We start from the raw sequence: 20,286 nt of genomic DNA, 5'->3' as shown, positions 1-20,286 counted from the left end.
AACATTGCTTTGTGTGGGTGGGCTCAGATCTTTAAGGAATATTTGATTAACGTATGTTATGTGGAGACCTCCCTATGATTAGTTAAAATACCAGGAAAGGGAAATTCAAGCCAATTTTTGGTGTTACTTTTGCTATTCTTTGGCTTCCTTCTGGCTACTTTCTACTTACTTTATTATGCTTCTCTATCCATTCCATCTGTCTATCCATCCGTCTATCCATCCGTCTTTTGTGGGATGGAGAGATTAAAGGGGAAGTTTTCCATTTTCAGGTGGATTGCTTCACTCGCATTCCTATTAATATATTTAAAAATTTCAGCTAAATAGAATGGAGTGTTTAGCCTAAACATACAGTGAATGTTTAATGCTTTGGGCAAGATATTGAAAGGGGGTGGGGGTGGGAGAAAGAGAGACAGAGACCGAATGTGGGTGCTTGACTGACCCAGCTAGACTCAATCTTCATCCTAAACATGGGATAGAATGCGTCCTGTGCGTCTGTTATTTCCCTGCCTCAAACTGCAGTTGAGACTGCAGATAAATATAGAAAGCACATTTGAATACAGGAAATGGTTTCTGATAAAGGAAACACATGCCTCCCCCTGCCCCGCCCCAACACACACACACACACACACACACACACACACACACACACACACACGGGGACCACCTCCCCAGAGCTCAGACGTGAGTCTGTGAGCCCCATGCTGCAGGAGGACCCCTGTCCAGGGGGAGGGACATGGGCTGGCATGCCCTGTTTTGCTCTACCAGTTGAAGTCCAATTCCTGGAGTCAGGTTTCTTTCACCCTCTGGGATCAGTCATGACAGCCAGGCTGCAGAGCTTCCAGATGGGAAATTCATGGATTCCAAGCATTTCAGTTTATTTTCATTTAAATGGAGAAAAACCGGGGAAACACATTACACTTGCATTATCACATTGTATGGGAGCAAAGAATATGATGCCCTATTGTTCGATTTTATAAGAAAACCCTGAAAGAGTCTGATGTTTAATCTAAGTGAGGTGCTAAATGCTTTATGATGTCTGTTCTAAGGCACGAATATCATAATTTACTGTGCAAACATCATGTAGGTGACTAAGGAAAATACGCACGGTGAGTTGTGTAAGATTTAAAAGAGTTTTGAGTGGTGTAGCTTGAAAAGATATTACAATAATCAATTATCATTGTAGAGAAAGATGTCATGTGTAGTATTGATTCTCTTGTACAAGTGCAAGTTTTTCCACTGCAGTGTATTCCAGTGGCATTATTCCTTGCTTTTTATCAATCAATAATAAGTTTGAGGGCTTCCCTGGTGGCGCAGTGGTTGAGAGTCTGCCTGCTAATGCAGGGGACACAGATTCGAGCCCTGGTCTGGGAGGATCCCACATGCCGCGAGCAACTAAGCCTGAGAGCCACAACTACTGAGCCTGCGCATCTGGAGCCTGTGCTCCGCAACAAGAGAGGCCGCGATAGTGAGAGGCCCGCGCACTGCGATGAAGAGTGTCCCCCGCTTGCCACAACTAGAGAAAGCCCTCGCACAGAAACGAAGACCCAACACAGCAAAGATAAATAAATTAATTAATAAACTCCTACCCCCAAATACTTCTAAAACAATAAATAAAAAAAAAATAAGTTTGGTACAGAATGTTAAGAGAATATTAGGAGCTATTTTAGAATATATATATTTTTCCCTTTAAATTTATTCATAGTCTTTTCCATAAGAAGAAATATTTTCCTTTGTAAGAAAATATGTATCTGATGATAGAAACTTTTCCTCACCTCACTTAAAAATAACACAGAGTATTTATTTCAGGTTAGTCCTTATTTAAAAGAGTTTAGAAATCTTAGAAATGTGTAAATCTTTTAGAAATACATCTTGTATCCCCTTTAATTCGATCTCGCACCCAAAGAGAGAATCATACCCCTAGACCAATGAGCCACCTTAATTCGATCTCATCTTTTTACCCTTAATATGAGTAGAGCCTCATTCTAAATAGCCCCCTCCCAACAAACCAAAGACAAGAACAACAGAGCACTCAGGCTGAGTTTAGGGCTCAGAAATTTGAGTCAGCCAACTTTCTCAAAGATATGTCAGTGTAGACTCAGACATACACTCAATTGGAAAGAGGCAAAAGTTGTAGATGTAAGGCAGGATCCAGGAGAGAAATTCCTGTGCTATAAATCTACATCATATGGAAAGAACCACTAGAAGTGAAGGAGAAATTGTAGCAAAAGGGGAATAGGTGGTTGGAGAAATTCCTGCTCAACCCCCAGGCCTTAGAAAAGACAGGAGGGGCTCTGCTTCCCACTGGGCCAAGGTTGTCAGGTCAGTACCTACTCTGGGTGGATGCCTGCTGTCCAGAGATCTGATACAGGGGCATCTACACCAGAGACAATGGCAAAGGTCTTTTTTTTTTTTTTTGGCTGCACCACTGGGCTTGCAGAATCTTAGTTCCCCGAACCAGAATTGAAGCCAGAATTCCGCAGTGAAAGCACCGAGTCCTAACCACTGGACCACAGGGAATTCCCAAGGGTCGTTTTCAAAGGTGCCAGCATGTACTTTTATACTATACTTCCTTCATTTATTCAGTAGGCCTCATGACCTATTTATACAGGTGGTCTGTATGATAAAAACCATGTTGAGGACTTGAGAAAACCACATTATTTCAAAGTCAATTTCTTGTGAGGATTTTCTTCCAGATATTCTGTAGGAAGAAGCCTGCTGGTACAGCCCAGGAATGATTGGCAAACCAATAATAATGCTCTGATTTTTTTTTTTTCCAAAGAGAAGAAAAACATCTCATCAGCGAGAAGTTTGAAGGCTTAAAACAAAGGTCATACAATATTATCAGATCTTGTGTAAGACCAGACCTTTGATGAGCAGAGTCCTGAGAAATATGCGGAAGAGGTCTAAGCGCTGAGCCTAACAGAAAGTTGAAGACTCTCTTACACAGTCTCAGGAAAGAGGAGCAAAACCTGCTGAGAAGTTTACTCAGTCCGAATGGTGACGGGGAGTGACGACAGGAGAAGGCAGTCTGATTTCCTCCTGTCTAACCAGCGACTGTTGGAATATTTGCCATTAACACATTCTATGTTTCAGATTAAGAAATAGGATCTCAAGAATTAAGTTGTCTTAGAGCATTTAAACCAGTGGTTCTCAACTGGGGATGGTTTGGGCCCTTCCTCTCACTGCCCCTACCAGGGGCCATTGGGTAGTGTCTGGACACATCTTGATGGTCACAGCTGGGGGTGGGGTGCTACTGGCATCTAGTGGGTTGGGTGTTAGGGATGTGGCTGATCCTCCTACAGGGCATAGGGCGGCCCCTGCCATAGAAAATATCTGGGCTGAAATGTTAATAGGGTGGAAACACAGTCTAAACTATTTGGAAGGAAATGGATTTTAAATTTATATGTAAATTATATATAATTTGTATGTATATGACAAGTATATTAGTAATTATATATGTATATATATTTATGAATAAGTTTATAAATATATATACATATGTATGCATATGAAAAAGAAAGGCAATGCTAGGTTAGAAAGCTAAACTGATGACAGTAAGGGGTCAATGTGCCTGGCCCCACATGACCTCAGACAGCCCTCTGAGCCTCAGTTTCCTCATCGGTAACAGTGTGATAAAAATAATGTCTGCTTCATGGGCTCGAGGTATTGTACAACATGGGGGAACATAGCCAATATTTTATAATAATGGTAAATGGTAAGTAATATTTAAAAATTGTATGCAAGTTGAAAATTAAAAAATATAATGTCTACTGCAGTGTTTCCAAGAGTATTAAATAATGTAAAATGCTTATCTTGGTGTTTTGTGCATAATAAACCCTGAATAAATATTTGCTCTTATTTTGCAGTTTTTAGCATTGCACCTGAGTCATTATGTGGAAATGAACCTAAACTTGGCGTTCAGAAAAATCATGTATTAACATGGGATCTTTGGGGTTGATTAAAATAAATATATAAAATACAATTCTCAATAAGAACTCTTGTTTTCTCTAGTCATTGTCACAAACTGTAAAGGGAGCAAAGGTGATATCTGTTGGGAGAATTACAACTGGAAGAGCAGGAGAGGTTATGAAAATCAGCTTCTCACCTTGTGGAAGGACCCACCTCCGTTGTAACAGACTCTGAGATCTCTAGGGAGGACAGCTCATGAGCTAGCAGAATAACCACTAAACCCACGTTCACCGTGAGGCAAGTCACTTCTTGAGCGCTTCCAAGGAAAAGGAACTTACTTCTGTGACAAGTCTCATCTCTCACCACTTCTCCTAGCAGAGTTTAAAATTTTTAAATGGCCTTTTGGAGCTTTCTTGGCTGTGGTTTATGCAAGAATGTTCCAAGAACCTAACTAATGGCCCTGGCCAGTTGAGTCACTGGCTGTGATCAGGAGGCATCGTCATGCCTGCAAACGAAAAGGAAGGCGTGAAGCGATTGGAGCCACTCACCTTCCTGACACCCTCTGTCTGGAGTGGAACCTGACTCCACTGAGACTTGCCCAGCAAACGTCGTGTGAACTCGGATACCTGGCTGCCTGTGATTCAGTGGCGCAGCTGGCAGCCGTAACTGTCTGAATTCTCACTGAAGAGGTGTCAGCGACTGATGCATGGAGAGGCAGTGGGCTCGCTTCTCTGTAATCACTGTGTGGAAGTACTTGGGGGAGAGTTTTATGTTCCCCAGGACCCCAGACAACTCCCTGGGGATGCTGGGGATGCTCCCAAAAGAGCAGCTGTGTGGAGATGTCACTAATTTAACAGAAGTGACCCAGTCTCGCACGAAGGTCCCCCTCTGTTTCCTGACTGAGCTGAAATCACAAATCAAACAATTAAAGGTGAGCTTCAAAGCTTCTGAAGAGCCTGGGAATCTCTGCATTAGAGTCCTTCCAGGTCTGTTTGCCTGGCTCACCTCTAAGTTTTGCTCTTTAGACAGACATACAGATGGATGCTTGTGCCGATCTGTCCTGCAGTCCCAGGGTCATCCCCTGAGGCTACTGTCAACAACTCCTGGGGCATCTAGAGTGAGAGGGTCTGCAGCTCCCAGACACCCACATTTCTCTGGGTAGCAAAAGCCCCTCAGACTCCTGGAAATTTGTTCTTAAATGCTGCCTTTGGGAGAGGAGGCAATTCTGCAAAAGTAGAAAATGAAGGAAAATTATGACCTTGAGTTTTCATACACCATATACAAGGTTTTTCACTTCTATAGTGGAAGGGGGGTCCCATGGAACAGCAGAGCAGAAATCCCCTAACAAAGAATAAAAATCAAATTAGACAAGAAAGATGCACAAACGGAAAAGGCAGCAGCGTCTGTTCTAAGTGCTGCCCACTGGCTCAGCCTGTTTCCTTACCGATGGACATCATTTTACTGAAAGGGACCTAAAACTGACAGCCGCCCTCAGTCAGGGGTCAGTCAGGGAAAGTCCTGTTCCTTCCATACAGAATGGGGACGCATCCTTCTTTGTTTTTGTATTTTTTTTTTATGAGGTTGAAGTCCCAGATTGAGAGAACAAGTGTTTTAAATTTTTCATATGAGAGAAATTTCCCCTAAAAATGAGCACAGAATTCTCTAACATCTCGCAGTGACTAACAACACATATTTACTAAAAAACGTATCCAGCAGGGGTCACACACAACTTATTTGAAGGTAATTAAACTCTTGGGACAGTTCCAGAGGTGGGAGAAGGTGCCTATGCCAGTGGGCACCTGGCTCAGGCCTCTGGGTGGGACGAGCTAGGCTGGTCCCCATCCTCCCCGGCACTTTCTCCACCCGTGCAGAGCAGCTTCCCACAGCCAAGCACACTCAGGAACTACCAAGAGGAGCTGGCTTTTTAAACCCACGAACTTGAAGATGGGAAACCTTAGGGGTTGCTTCAGGGTTGCTCAGCACTGCCTTCACTGAACTTGTCTGTTTTCATGATTCCAATTATTATCTAAGCAAAGGGAATCATGTAGAAGATCCGACAAGTAGGTGGGAGGAGATGAAGAGCAGAGAACACCGCTTTTTTCGGGCACAGGAACAGCAGCAGTGACATCAGCGGGAGGCTCCATCCTCTCCCGCGCTGGCTCTTACTGTGGAGGCGCTCGGTGGATTTGCAGTGCCAGATCACCCAACACAGGTGTCGCATCAGCACCAGTCTCATCCTGCCCATTGACTTCTCCAGGGAGTTAAACATCTCCCCAGGGTCACTCTTCTTCAGCTGCCCCAGCACCGCCAGCCTTTGCCGCCTCGCAGCCCTGTGGGCGTTGCCTGGGCTACTCTCTCGGTACCTGTGCTCTCCTGGCTCCATAGGGGGACATGGAGAAGGATGCCCACAGCAAACCGACCCTACACGTGGAGGCCAATCTACATGTCCGTGTTGGGGTGACAGTAGGAAGAGTACTATACGCTGAAGGCTTGTGTCCCCCCCAACCCAAATTCCTATGTTGAATCCTAACCCCCAATGTGATGGTGTTAAGGGGTGGGGCCTTTGGGAGGTGATGAGGTCATGAGAGTGGAGCCCCCATGATGGGATCAGTGTCCTTATAAAGAGACCCCAGAGAGCCCCCTCGACCCTTCCTCCAGGTGAGGATAGTGAGAAAATGCCGTCTATGAACCAGGAAGAGCGTTCTCGTCAGACGTTGACTCAGCTGGCACCTTGATCTTGGATTCCCAGCCTCGAGAACTGTGGTAAGTCAATGTCTGTTGTTTAAGGCCCCCAGTCTATGGTATTCTGTTATGGCAGTCCAAACAGACTAAGGCAAAGACAAAATTCCCTGTGTGTTTTAAGGCAGGGCTCATAGGTAGGATCTTATTTAAGGGTAGGTGGAGGTACTTGAGTGGTCCCAGGGAAGAGCCCCGTGTGTTCTGTCCAAACCCAGGTCCCAGCCTCTTCCTTCATACACGGCCTGCTTCTGGACTCTGGAAACCACAGAAATGTGGGTCCTTCACAGGCAGGGTGGCCTCAGGTCAGTTCCTTTACTTCTCTGCAACGTGTTCTCCTTATGTGCATAATGACACCTGCGTCAGGGGGACTTGTATGTATTTACTGAGGGAAATAAGTGTGGATTTTCTCTCCATCCCTATACTTATCTCTTGCACCACAGATAGATGAATATTTCTAAAGCACCTATTTTGTCGCGTCGCTCTCCTTCTCAAAAACATCAAGGACCACCCCCCATCCCTTTGCCACCATCGTTTCCACCAGGACAGAGCTAAGATGTCATTGACTGCAGAGACCTCAAGGGGTCATCAGAAATCATCCTGTAGATGAAGGAAGTAGCTCAAAATCTCCAACGAGGGGCCCACAGACCTCTCTGTAAGTCAGTTCTCATGTTATTTTACCCAAACTTGTCTGCCCCACTCTGCCCCAGTGAACTTTCTTCTCTAGCTAAAACTCTTTCTCTTGGCCTTAGATATATCTGGACAACCCCTCAAGTACAAGCCACAGGAAAACTGTCTCCCTGCTCCTCTACCCACCGAAATATCTTCAAGGAGCAAACGCCACCGACCTCTCCCATGATACCCTCATTCACACATTAAATGGGTTCCTTTTCTCGGCTTGTTCGTTCATACTGACATTTACTAATATGATGCCGTGCATGTGATGTGGCTTTGCTTAATGATTCCATGTTTGCGTCTTGCAGCTCATTCACTTGATCCCAGGAAGCAAGACCAGCTCATAATTTCCATTCTGTTCACCTTGCACCTGGCAGAGGTGTACGGCCATGGCAGGAGCTGAAGAAAGAGCCAGTAGGAATAGCTAGTGCTTCCTGAGTGTTCACTATGGACCCTACATCATTCCAAGTCTTATATATTAGAACAACACTGGGAGATGGGTGCAATTATGACTCCATTTCACAGTTGAAGAAAGAGAAGTATCTACCGTTAAATAAGTTATCCAGGCCCACGCATGAGTGACAGTGCTGAGATACCAGCTCAGGTCATTGGACTTCAAAGTGCATGCTGCTAGAAGGTGGGAAGGGGTACAGAAGATAGCTTTTAGGTCTCAAGCTTGGAAGAGTAGATTGTGCCCTAAGGGCTTCTCCAATGACCCTACAACCACAGGGCAAAGGAGTATTTCTAAGAGTGGTCTAAGTTATTCAGCCTCTGTCCTAGGAAAGACTCTAAGGGTCTCTTTCTTGTGAGATTTTCAGGCTCCACGTGAAAGAATCATTAGCAAACTCCTGAGAGGAAAAGGAGGAAGGACCAAGGACAGTGAAGGACAAAAGAGAAAGCTGTAAAAGAGAGAGGTTTGTGGTTTGAGGAAAACAATCAGTGATGAAGACCTTTATCATTGTGATGCCCCCGAGCTGATTCCTCCTGATGGAGCTTTAATGACTTGGAGGCAAGAGGAGAGGAGATTGTCTGTGCCAACCAGTTGTCCTTTCTGCCCCCTGCCCCTGCGCCCCAGCTCCGCCCCCAGGGCTGTGGCGTTCTGTGAGTCTCATTCCCGCCCATCCAAGGAAGAGTTGGGTTGCTCTGGGGTCCTCTGGGTGCTGGGGCACCACGCACCAGCCCTCTTTCCTTTCCCCAGGATCAGATCCAGGACGCACTGTGTGGCCTTGAGATGGATTCGGGATGCAAACCTCAGGCTCTCTTAAAACAATAAAAGGGCCTTTTTGTTTTCTTTTTCAAATATGTTCTATGTAAGTCTCAGAATGCCCCTGAGTGATAAGTGTTCTTGAAACTTGGGATGTGTTGAAGGCAAGGGGACGCGGTTAATCATGACAAGGACTGTAAGACTGTAACCAGCACAGTCGGGGGACACCTCCCAGGTCCCCATCTCTCCACCTCTGAGGTCACAGCACTCTTCTTGCTAAACAGTTTTATGCTTAGCCAAGGAATTTGAGCTCAATTTTTAGCATTAAGGGAATACTGAAGACTGGTAGTGATTGGTCCCTTCTTTTTCAAAGTGCACAAAAAGTATGCTTATTTCTTTTTTCCTTCGTTTCTTTTCTTTCTTTTTCTTTTTCTTTTTGGTGCACATTTAGGAGTCAGAATCTGCATAATATTTAAGATGAAGAGAAGATGAATTTTTAATCTCTGAGCAAAAGGCCTTGGATAACTTTCAAGTTCCCCTGAATCTTCTGATTTTCGCTTTGGTTCAAAACCATAGTTCCACGTGCAGTTGAAATGGCATCTTCTCGCATTTGCAACTTCTGCATTTGGTATCAAGTCCTTGGTTATGTGCGAGGCTGTGGGAATGAGCCCGGGCACTTTTCCCAGGCGTCCCAGCGTCAGATCGCTCACATCTACATTGGGAAGAGCACCTTGAAGTGAACGGGGTCCTCCATCCATCCAGGCAGCAAACACGGGCACAGCCCTGGTCATCTGAGTGCCCGTCGGACAATGTAGAAGTGCAGAGAAGATGTGCTCAGAGATACGCCTGATACAGGAAATGAAAGACGGAACCAATGGTTTCAACCAAGTGAGAGCAGAACTGAAAGTCTGCAAATAAAAATTACAGATCCTTAATCACAACTTTCTCTCCACACAGGCTGTATAAAAACATGCAATTCTATAAGAGACTTGTCTTTGTTTCCAAGACCTCTTGAGTCATCTTGACTTCTGTCTCTTGATTTAGATTTGGCTCCAAAAGTAGTAAAATAGTAAAAGCACCTGATTTCCCTGATCTGCACATACGGCATGCACTAGGGAGGTATTTCTCCACCAGAGATCCCCCTCTGAGGACTCTTCCTCCTACCTGGCCTAACTGTGCTTGGCTGGATCTGCTTTCCTGGCTTCCTTGAGAAAGCAGAGAAGCATCTCGAACCCTAACTTGTTGTTTCATTTCTCAGCCAAACATTTGAGGCTTTAAAAAAAAGCGTATGGAGATAAAGCCATCACTGACTCTGTGGAAAGGAGTGTTAGGCAAAAAAGAAGTTGGACAAATTTATTAAAAATTGAAGAATAAATGAGCTGCAAAAAAGACTGTAAGCCAAGGTAATCTGTGGAAGATCCCAGCCCCAGCAGTGCAAGCCTTTCATCCTTTGGGTTCTTGCTTTTGACTTGCTGAATCTGCAGAGTTAGCAAACTGGACATACATGCAAACAACCTTTTGCAGTTCTTTGAGCATCTACCTTTTGATCCATACCCATTCTGCAAAGCATTAGAAGACCAAATGTGTATGTTTTTCTGCACTTTGGAAAAAGGGAAACTGCAGCAGCCTTAAGAATTCTCTTGAGTGCAAATAATGAAACTTGGATTCCTGATGACACTGTCCTCCAGCATAGTTCTTGGGAAATCTTTGAAGAGTTTATACCTACAACTCACACAGGACCCCATCCCGCCCATCTGTTCATTGGAAGCCACAGTTGAGTTAAAATTATTTGTTTTCTCTGCATAAGAACACCGCAAATAGACTTCAAATGAGAAGCAACTTGCAAACCCAGGCTCTTATGTTATGAACACACCACGTCAATATATTTTAATAAGCATTCATTACTTATTGGACCTGAGAGCCCTTAGGCAACACCTAAGATTTTATTTTTTTTCAGTCTGTAGATTTTATTGTTTTAATGGGAGGTACCTGAGGGCAAGTGCATCCCTCCAAGCTTGTCCTAAGGGTCATTCTCGCCGTAGCAGAAGCACATGTGGTGGTCAGATGGATGTAAGCCTGAGAATTCTTAGGCAGGACACAAACTATTTAGAAAATAAGGATAAAAATAGTTTCTTCCTTGGATTAAATATGGGGATAAAATAACATTTGTAAATACTATGTAAACTAATATAAAATTACCCAAAAAACAAGTTATCCTGGAAATAAATTATTCCTGGCAATAATCATCGATCGGTAAGGTTAGTACGTCCCTCTGGCTCTTCTGAGTCTACAGTGCGCTCCCCCACCTGATTCGAACGCACTGAGTTGAACCCATGACCTCTCGGCCCATGACCGTTGCTGGGGTTCTGCTTAGTTATTTCCAGCAAGCTTACCCTGTCTACTCACCAGCCTCCTAAACAGTCTTTTCCTGGACCATTCCTTTCTTTGCCCCTAGAAAAGTTAAATTCCCTACATTTGAAAGGAAAAAGAATTAATATTTGCTGAATGCCTATTTCATATGATTCCCACAGAGTTTTGCGAGAAAGGTATTGTCCTTTTTTCACAGATGGTGCACCGAAGGCTCAGAGAAGTTGAGTGACTCATGCACGGCCGCACAGCTCAGACGTGGACGGACTTGAACTCAGTTCTCAACCCCCCTCATTCTACTGCCCCACGCCACCTCCCAGGGCATAAGTCACCACCCAACAAACCAGTTTTATGAGGACACGCCTCGCATTTCTTCAGGGAATCTCACCTAGGTCCTTCCTTTTGCTAAAAGGTTAAGGGTGTGGTGCCTTTTGGACACAGGCCCAGGAGATTAAGCTCTGGTGAAATGTGTCATCAGTCTACCTTCCCAGGGCCTGTCAGATTTTCCCAGAACAGGTATGAATGGGCAAGAAAAGTGCAGAGTCTTGCTCGACTGCCCCACCCCAGGTGCTCCTCTCCTGACTCACGGGCCATCTGGGGGTGCCAGCCCAGGAGACCTGAGTCACTGCAGCCTTCCTCCATGATCCTTCCCAGAGAGCTGCTCCCCATGAGCCTGACTAACACCTCAAATATTCTGCAGTGCCAAGGTGTCATGAGCTGTTTAGCCAAATAAAAATCTGGATGATGGTCTGTAGTCAGGGACACTGGCGTGCTGCAGCCTTAGGGACCACCATTCTAAAACAGGGACAGTAATTCCTGCCCTTACAGGTTTGGGGGAGAGTAAAATGAGACAACGTTCAATATGCATATGGATTTGGGGGGATCACAACAGTCAGTCCATAAGAGAAGTGCCATCTAAAGAGCAAGCATAGAGTTCAAGCAAGCCCAGACTGCACGGGGTGAGGGTTGGTTCTGTTGCGACCTATTCTCCAACCCCTGTACGCAGCCTGCCCGTGTTTTCCAAGGTCACAGAAGCTGTCATGACCGTGATTCAGCAGGAAGTAAACAGAATTGGGAGCCAGAAGGCCTGGGTTCTAACAGTCTTGACATTATGGTCTTACTACCTGAGATTTAACAGCATTTGTAATTTGGACTCAGGACTCAACCCATGGGGAATAACAGGCAGAGAAAAGAAAGCTGCAGCACTGAAATTGGTCCAGGCCGAGGCTATGTTCTGTGGGAGTTAGATACGACATGTGAAGAGCCTCAGCTCTGTATCTATAAGATATTATAGGATTGAACTGGAATCTGAGGCATGTCAGCTGCATGTTGAGCACTTGCCAACAGTAAACTCCTCCCCTCCAGGCTCTGCATCCTGTGCTCCGGGGACCCAAGAGGGAAATGCCCCCCATTTCAGAAGGCGGATGCCCCGGAGTTTAAGGTCTCATGGTTAGAAACTTCCAGAACTGGCCTTTGACTCCAGGTCTGCTGGATTCTAAAGCATGTCCATCTTCTAATCTAAGGCCTGTACAGAGACTTGTCCCCAAGGGTGTTGCACTTGGTCTCTCACTCACTTTACTGCGGTTGTAGAAAAGGGACAGAGAGATTGGCTTCGGCCGTGGACAACTGCATTGGGTGGGGACTCAGAAAGGATGTTGAGGACTCAAAAGGGAAATTTCGCCAAAGTAGTGACCCGCCTGTTCATTTTGTAGGTGCAAGCCTTGTTTGTGGTCTGTGCCCGTGGAAATTATTACTGTTAGTTTTGTGGCTGTTGATGTTGTTACTTGCTGTGGGTAGTGAGTAAAGGAGTCTGGCTGCTGCTCTGTTGCCCTCCTGTCCTGAGGTCATTTTGCACCCAACATTTTCTCTAACCTTGAACCACAGCAAACATGAGCCTTCAGGATGACAATATCAAGTGTAGACAGTGCATGCTATACTCCCGGGGTTATGTAAATGAGGGCGATCTAACCATTTCATAACAAGGCGGCCACCGGTCAGTTCAACTGATGCTTAGCAACACCACTGTCTCAGGTAAGCTTCCATCTGCCAGCAATGCCTGTCCTCTTTATAAAAAAGAACTCTCAGGAGTGGGCCCATAATAAAAACTGTGACTGATCATTAAACAAAGATGAATATTATCTTCATGACATGCATATCCAGGAGAGGAAACTACAGCAGCTTCTCCTTGTGTGGCAGGAAGCAGATGGCTGCAATCCTAATTTCTGTCTGTCATTTTTTAGGGTCACTTGCTGGAGCAGGGTTGGCAAAGTGCAGGCATATTCGACAAACAGTCTTAACTGCTTGTGTCATACTGAGAAAAATAGCAGTATCTGTATGTGCTGTTTTGGACTCAATGTGTTTCTATATCTGTGAATTTCAGGAGAGTATTTTACAGTTATTTTTTCCTGTGTTACAAAGAAGAAATTACAGCAATCATCCGAATCTGAGTGAACTGCGATGTGCATCACCCACCTTGGCACCAGGCCCCAGGCTAAGCTCCTTCCGTGTGTTATTTCTAATCGAAACGACACCTCAGCACGTTGGCCATTTATTATCATCCCCAATGTTACAGATGAGAAAACCAAAGCAGAAGGAGGTAAAAAAATAGCAGCATCGTAGTATTTGAGCCCAGCCCTCCAGCTGGGGTGTTTTCCTGTGTGTTCACTCCTGATGTCTGCACATCAGCCTCAGGGATGCGGGGAGACAGGCATCTCTGTCTCAGAGAAGTGGAGCATCTTGGCCAAAACGACAGAGCCAGAGGAGGACCCCAGAAGGGGACCAGCCTTCAGGCTCTGGAGCATTTTATTTGTTGCTGAGATGTCCTGAAAGGATATTTCCCTGGGACGTGTTACAAAAATCAATTGAATGGAAAAAAGTTGCTAAAAGGAATGATGTCATACAAGAGAAGTTTCTATCCAAGGGATTTGAGACAAAAACAATCTGCCTCTAAGAGAAAAGTGGATGAGATCTCATTTCCTATGGGTCTCCTGGTACCAGGAACTGTATCAGGAATGTTCGCATGGGTCTTCTATTCAATACTTTCAGCTGCCCTATGAGGAGGTCCCCTTGCTTAGGTAAGAGCAGACTCAGCTTCTGAAACTCGCCCTGGTTACACAGATGCGTGTGGGAGGGATTCAAACTAAATTTTTTCATCTCAAACGCTCACCGAATCATGTTACTTTTAACTGGAAAAAGACCACGTGCAGTTGTAATGCTTGATTACAATGAACACATGATGAGCAGTGACAGCTTAATCACCCATTTGACCCTGAAGGAAAAGACGGCCACTCCAACTGAAAACAGCAAAACCGACATCCAATGTCAGGATGTGGAAACAGGTTGTGAGAAAGGAGGTTTCAGGTTTGCAGACATTTTAACTAGTCACCTGGGAATACCCATTCATTCCTCCTGTGCCAAAGACTCATATCCACAATTAAAAGGCTTTGTATTTAGTTTAGAAGTAATAACACTTGATTATTTAAATTGTATTGACAAGTCCAGAAACCAGCTTTAATACAGTTTTGCTTTCATTTCACTGAGTAGCTCCATTCAGAGGCACGCCGCTCTTTCTGGTGCATTCAATGCGTTTATATTAAATTAAAGAAAAAAGGTTGAAAGAACGAGCACTTGTGTAGGTGCTTCCCCAAAGGAGACAGAGCTTGCTGGTGTTGTCATGCAGAGCCGAGCTGACAGGTGTACGGATTTCCCCAATTGTTTTCCTCTGATCTTCGACCACTTCCTCTTCTTCAATAACTTTTCCAACCAAGGTGAAAGGGGGAGAAGAGATGGACGGAACACAATGGATGCTCAGCCTTTCTTGCCACCAAGGGATAGATTTATTAGTCTAATACTGTGGATCAAGTGGGTGGTTGGATTTTATTCATAGATTATCCTCAGAATTAAGGTCTCTGTGCCGTTGGCAACAGGTGGAATAAGTGGCAGGGCCATCCTTTCATTCATTCATTGAAGAAGCATTTCTAGAATACCTGCACAAGGGGCTGGGCACTCAGACGTGTAAAATTGTGGACACACAGTCTTGGCCTAAAGGGACTCCTACACAGGGGAGGAGAGAGGGGAAGAGAGAGGGAGAGAGAGAGAGGTATAAAGAAGCCCAGAGCAGTGGCAGGTGACGGATCCAGAGAGCAGAGAAGACCGTGGGGTGAAGGGCACTTTCGTCTATTTCTGAAACGCTTTACCCCTTGGGAAGGATGTGCCAGACATTCTTTCCCTATGGTTCAGCCAAAGAAGAAATGGAAACAAATGTGTTTGTGTCCTGTTCAGGTGCACCCTGGCTGTTTGGTGGTGGCTCCAGCACTAGTGCAGAAGTCAGGGCAGCGTGAGGTGTGATTCCAGACAGCGAGGCTCAGCTGTGTGGCCAGATGGGGGCCCTGGCGACTTGTTAGTGGATCTAATGGATCCTAAGTCAGGGGGCTGTGATGGTGATGACGAAGGGCCGTGGGTACACAGAACATACACACAGTTCATTGTCATCGTCAAAACCAGCAAGTGCTTGATACACACACAGCCAGCTTTGCTTTGAAAGGCACAGCTCTCTAGCTGAGCATCACAAATGAGAGACACAAAGACACCTCCCACTGAGTATCAAAGGAGGCAAACAGGAAGCAAAGGACAGGAGCTAAGGGAAGGGGACCCTCTGCGGCTGATGTGGCCTGGGAGGTTGGTGGTAGGGTCAGTATATAAGCTATAGTTTGAAGAGAAGGGTCAAGACTTGGTCTTCTGCTCTGGAAGGTGGAGCTCGCAGCAGGGTGCCGGGCACCTCGTTGACACTTCCCAGCTGTTGAGTGAGTCAGTGAATGAATGAATGAATGAATGAAGTATGGGCTTTGCCTCCGATGCTCCATCACTGGCTCCCGTGGAGCTGAGGCATGGGTGGGCTGAGAAGGTGATGGCCTGACCAGGTGATGGATGCAGACGTGGTTCGCCCCACACTTTACACAGGAGCACCTGTGACCTCCGTAGCATCTAACTGGAGACGTTAACAGGTAGCTAAACAAAACCTATTACGAGAGTGGAAAGAGATGGGTTGGCTTTATTTCTGGCTCGGCTGACTCCCTGCAAAATGAAATGCTAATGCCCTGCTCATCATAGGGCATCTGAGGAGCAAATAAGGGTTGTCCCCACGTGCTGGCAGTCGGCTTTGTCACCTAGAGTGGCGGCTTGCATCTGATCGACTCAGTGCTTATTTGTCAAAGAAAATGTCCAGTGAGACTATTTTACATACAGATAACAACAGTGACACCAAAATAACACAAAACCTCTGCAAATATACTGTATTTTATTTCCACTAAGGACAGTGGATGCTTGGAGTGCATGTTGATGGGAATTATGCACGTAAGAAAGAAAATGGGTGGTGAAAATAGAAAAATCTAGCAAACAAACACAAACAAGACAAAATAAAGAATATAAACCAACAAGTATATCTGAAGGTAAGCATAGGAATTTTAACTGGATAGAACATATGCCAAATTCAAGTGGCGTCCAGCATCTAAGCTGATGCTCCCTCATGGATGAGGTATTCTAGGCACAGAATCCATTTAATCAGAAAGAAAGTAACTAGTTAAATAATGCACTCATTCCAGATGGCCATGAGGAGACAGTGGTTCAATGGCCAGCTGGGCACAATCCTCCTGATTCAGAAGAATTGGACCCATCTCAGGATTTACAGCCATTCCTGAAAATGCAGTAACAATTGGGACCTCTGGGTGCTTTGTCATTTGTCAAAAACACTGTGAATTCAACTCATTGAACCTGTTGGTCAATTCAATTCTGCCACTGGTCAGAGCGTTCACAGCTTTCGACAGGAAAGTGTTTCCCTCAAAGATTTGCAGAACTTCCTTCCTGTAAGATTGCAGCAGAAAAGCAAGAATTTCGAGAGGAAACTGCTTTCTTGATCATAAAAATGCAGCATAAAGCCTAAGCTTGTCCTTCACTGAATTTACTGGAAAATTATGTTGTGGGAACTAAACATGACTGACTTTTCCTAATGCTATGTTTTAAATTCTATTTTTAAATAAATTCAATGGGAAGACAAAAATTATTTTTCTGATTGAGAAATAAATATCTACCGCAGGACGATGATAATGACCTACTATCGATCCCTGTATACCTTACCTCTAATCTTAAAACAGTCTTAAAAGATTCTCATTATTCACATTTTGGAGATGAGAAAAACAAAGCTGAAAGTGTTTTAAGTAACCATCTCAAAGCCAGGAGTTAGCTATTCTTCTGCTTGAGAGTTACATGTGAGAAGGTTCACTGTTGCTTCCTCAGAACATGATAGGGTAAATGCCCAGTCTTTGCAAATATAATTTGTAGAATTCCCTTAAAAATATATATACGTTACTATGTATTAATATAAAATAGATGAGAACCTACTGTATAGCACAGAGAAGTCTACTCAGTGATCTGTGGTGTCCTAAATGGGAAGGAAATCTAAAAAAGGGTGGATACATGTATACATATACTGATTCACTCTGCTGTACAGCAGAAACTAACACAACATTGTAAAGCAACTATAAAAAAATTAAATTAAAAAACAAAACGAAACTCCTAGATTGGGCTACTGTTAAAAATTTCCAAGGAAAGTCACGATGTAAAGAAAGGGCTCCAGCCCTTGGACGACTTTTCCATGTTCTTGTCCAGTTTCCTGACTTCCAGGTGCCACTCCGGCTGGTCACTCAAATACAAGCATCCTTAAAAGGCAATGTTCCTTGTTACCTAAGAGCAGGAAGCACAGTGGGTGGGTCACGATTGATTAAGGATGAACAAGGAGCTGCTGCTGAGTCTTCCTCTCTCAAACCCCACAGACATTTCTGGCCAAAATGGGACTGAACCTGTTCTCCTGGTTCCCTCCTCCTGATACATGCAAAGTGTGAATGCTGCATCACTGACTGGAGAAACCCAGGAGGTAGGTGGCGTGTCCCCTGGGGCATCCTCACGTGCTGCTGTTCACTCAGCAAAGGCTCCCGTTCTTGGTCTTACTGGGCCTCATTCAGGTCTCAGGGCTACTGCTGGGGGCAACCTCACCAGTGCTGGACTCTTGGTGGTCTCAGCTCCTGCCGTCTCCTCCCCATCTTCTGGTGCGGCTTGACGACAGATAGATATTCAAAATCGCATCGTTATGGTTCAAAATTTTCAGTCCGTAGTGAGCATTGATGTTCTCTTTAATTTACTTTAACTAAATGATTTATATGTCCGAATGTTGCCCAAAGGCAATTTTACCATGAAGAGTTAAATTTTTACAGTTCAAACACAAACACACATACCACACACACACACACACACACACACACACAGACATATGTCTCTTGGTGAGTCAGCACAGCTTTTGAGCTTGTGAGTAAATGACCTATTTTAAGGAAGATGGCAAATTATGTGAGTGAACACGGGGGTGACAGTGAAGATTTTTTCGAATTCCTGTTGAAAGGGAAGACAGGGCACACACCATTTACTGCCCTTTTACCTACCCCACGGTGCCACCACTCTCCCATCTCCTCAGCCACGCAAACGGAAAAATGACACCCAGGCAATGCCGCCTGCTTTTACAGTGAGTTAATTGATAAAGCCCGTGCTTGTCATCACCTATCTTGCACATCTGGAAGGAAGTCTTGCACAACCACAATGAAACGTGGTAATGTGAAACTTAAGAAATCGAGGGGAACAGAACTCTGATTAGTCAATACATGCAAGTCACCAGTACATGTGCTTGGGAATCAAGCAAGTACACAGCTTCGGAAAATGCTGATTTCTCTGGCCTGGCGAACATTTTCCACTATCTAAGTAGCCAAGCCTTTCAAAAAGTTAATAATTATTTGTTTGTGGCAGCTTTGGATTGGGGGCTCTGAATTTAAGGAACAGTTCTAGATCATATGATACCTTTTTTTTTTCTCTTTTAGCACGATTATGTAAAGGGAAGTCAGTGCAAGGCTTAGCAACACGAGTTTGAAGAGACTCACAGTGACAAGGGGCATGCTAGCTAAATCTGTCTCTTACTGAAAATTCTGCGGTGACTGCTCGGCCCAGCATGACTCCTATCAGGACATGTGGTACCCAGATTCCTTCTTGTCTTTGTCTCTTTCCATTCACAGACGTTTAGAGAATTCTCATTAAAATTACTTAGGTTGAAACAGAGACACTGTGTTATAAACTAAATCTAGTTAAACACACTTTGTTGTATTGCCTCATTTGTGTGATGCATGGACCTAATTTTCTTCTCTTTGTGTCTTAACTACGTACATTAGGTGATGCTTGCCAATTAATGCAGGATGTCACATCCCCAGTTGCTTTATCGAGCTTCTTAAACATTAGAAATAAATACATGCCACCTGTCTCATATCTTGAAAGCAATTCAAAATGGTTACTTTTGTTTGCTTAGGCTTACAGAACAGTTTATAGCTTTAGTGCTTCTGAGTTATAAGAAAGTTCTGTCTCCATTTCATAAATGTAACTTCATTTCAAGGTGAATCCAACAGAACGAGCAGAAGGCTCTCGTGAGAACTTGTGTGAGACAGAAAGCAGTGTTGGCTGGTGATTAAAGCCTTGGTCTTTGGCATTTGAGAGATGTGGCCTCAAATATTTAGCCTGATGCTTCAGGCTGAGCCATCTAGAGAAAGCTGCTCAGTATTCCTCACTTGTGAAATGGGGATAACGCCCGCCGTGTGGAGTACACTGGGAAATATACATAAACACACACACACACACACACACAGATATATAACATACAGCCTCCCCGATTCGTAGTCAAGGCACAAGAAGTAGTAGATATCGTCATATTCATCATCACCCGGTTTGGGGAGGGGAATAATTCAGGTTGAGAAGGAGCGTTGTTAAAAATATAGCTCATGGTGGCGTAAGGTTAAAAACTAAGAAGGGAGTTACATATGAAAGATATGTTCTTTCTTCGGAGCAATTAAAATATAAAAGTAAACAACCTCCCATCGACTCCACCACCCTCTGAGCACACAGGTCAGCTGGGAACGTGTGCAGTATGATTGGTGAGTTGGGAGAACTTGAGACTGGATCTGCAATGGCTACAATGGCAGTTTTCAAAGAGGTCTTTCTTTTTTTTTTTTTTGCGGTACACGGGCCTCTCACTGCTGTGGCCTCTCCTGTTGCAGAGCACAGCCTCCAGACGCGCAGGCTCAGCGGCAATGGCTCACGGGCCCAGCCGCTTTGCGGTATGTGGGATCTTCCCGGACCGGGGCACGAACCCGTGTCCCCTGCGTCAGCAGGCGGACTCTCAACCACTGCGCCACCAGGGAAGCCCTCTTTTTTTTTTTTAATTAAAAAAATGGTATGCTATGAAGCACCAAATGTTTGAATAACTTAACTATAATTAAAGGGGCAATTTGAGAATGTCCCTCTTTCCATCCTAA

At 44.6% G+C, this 20,286-nt stretch overlaps 1 protein-coding gene across 1 annotated transcript in view; it reads right to left on the bottom strand.

Moving 5' to 3' along the window:
* Positions 1-384: 384 nt before the first annotated feature.
* The window catches only part of KLF6 (KLF transcription factor 6), a 30,184-nt gene continuing 10,282 nt past the window's right edge, over positions 385-20,286 (bottom strand). The window contains exon 3 of the mRNA XM_089906592.1: positions 385-17,629. Within this exon, the coding sequence (XP_089762718.1) occupies positions 17,586-17,629 (44 nt within the window). The 3' untranslated portion in view covers positions 385-17,585. The remainder of the gene's footprint in view (positions 17,630-20,286) is intronic.

The sequence above is a fragment of the Delphinapterus leucas genome, chromosome 2 (assembly GCF_059928025.1).
Source record: "Delphinapterus leucas isolate spDelLeu-1000000601 "Yukka" chromosome 2, BTC_Dleu_Yukka2, whole genome shotgun sequence".
Lineage (NCBI taxonomy): Eukaryota > Metazoa > Chordata > Mammalia > Artiodactyla > Monodontidae > Delphinapterus > Delphinapterus leucas.
The sequence above is the reverse complement of the archived record's forward strand: the minus strand, read 5'-3'. Positions and strand labels throughout refer to the sequence as shown.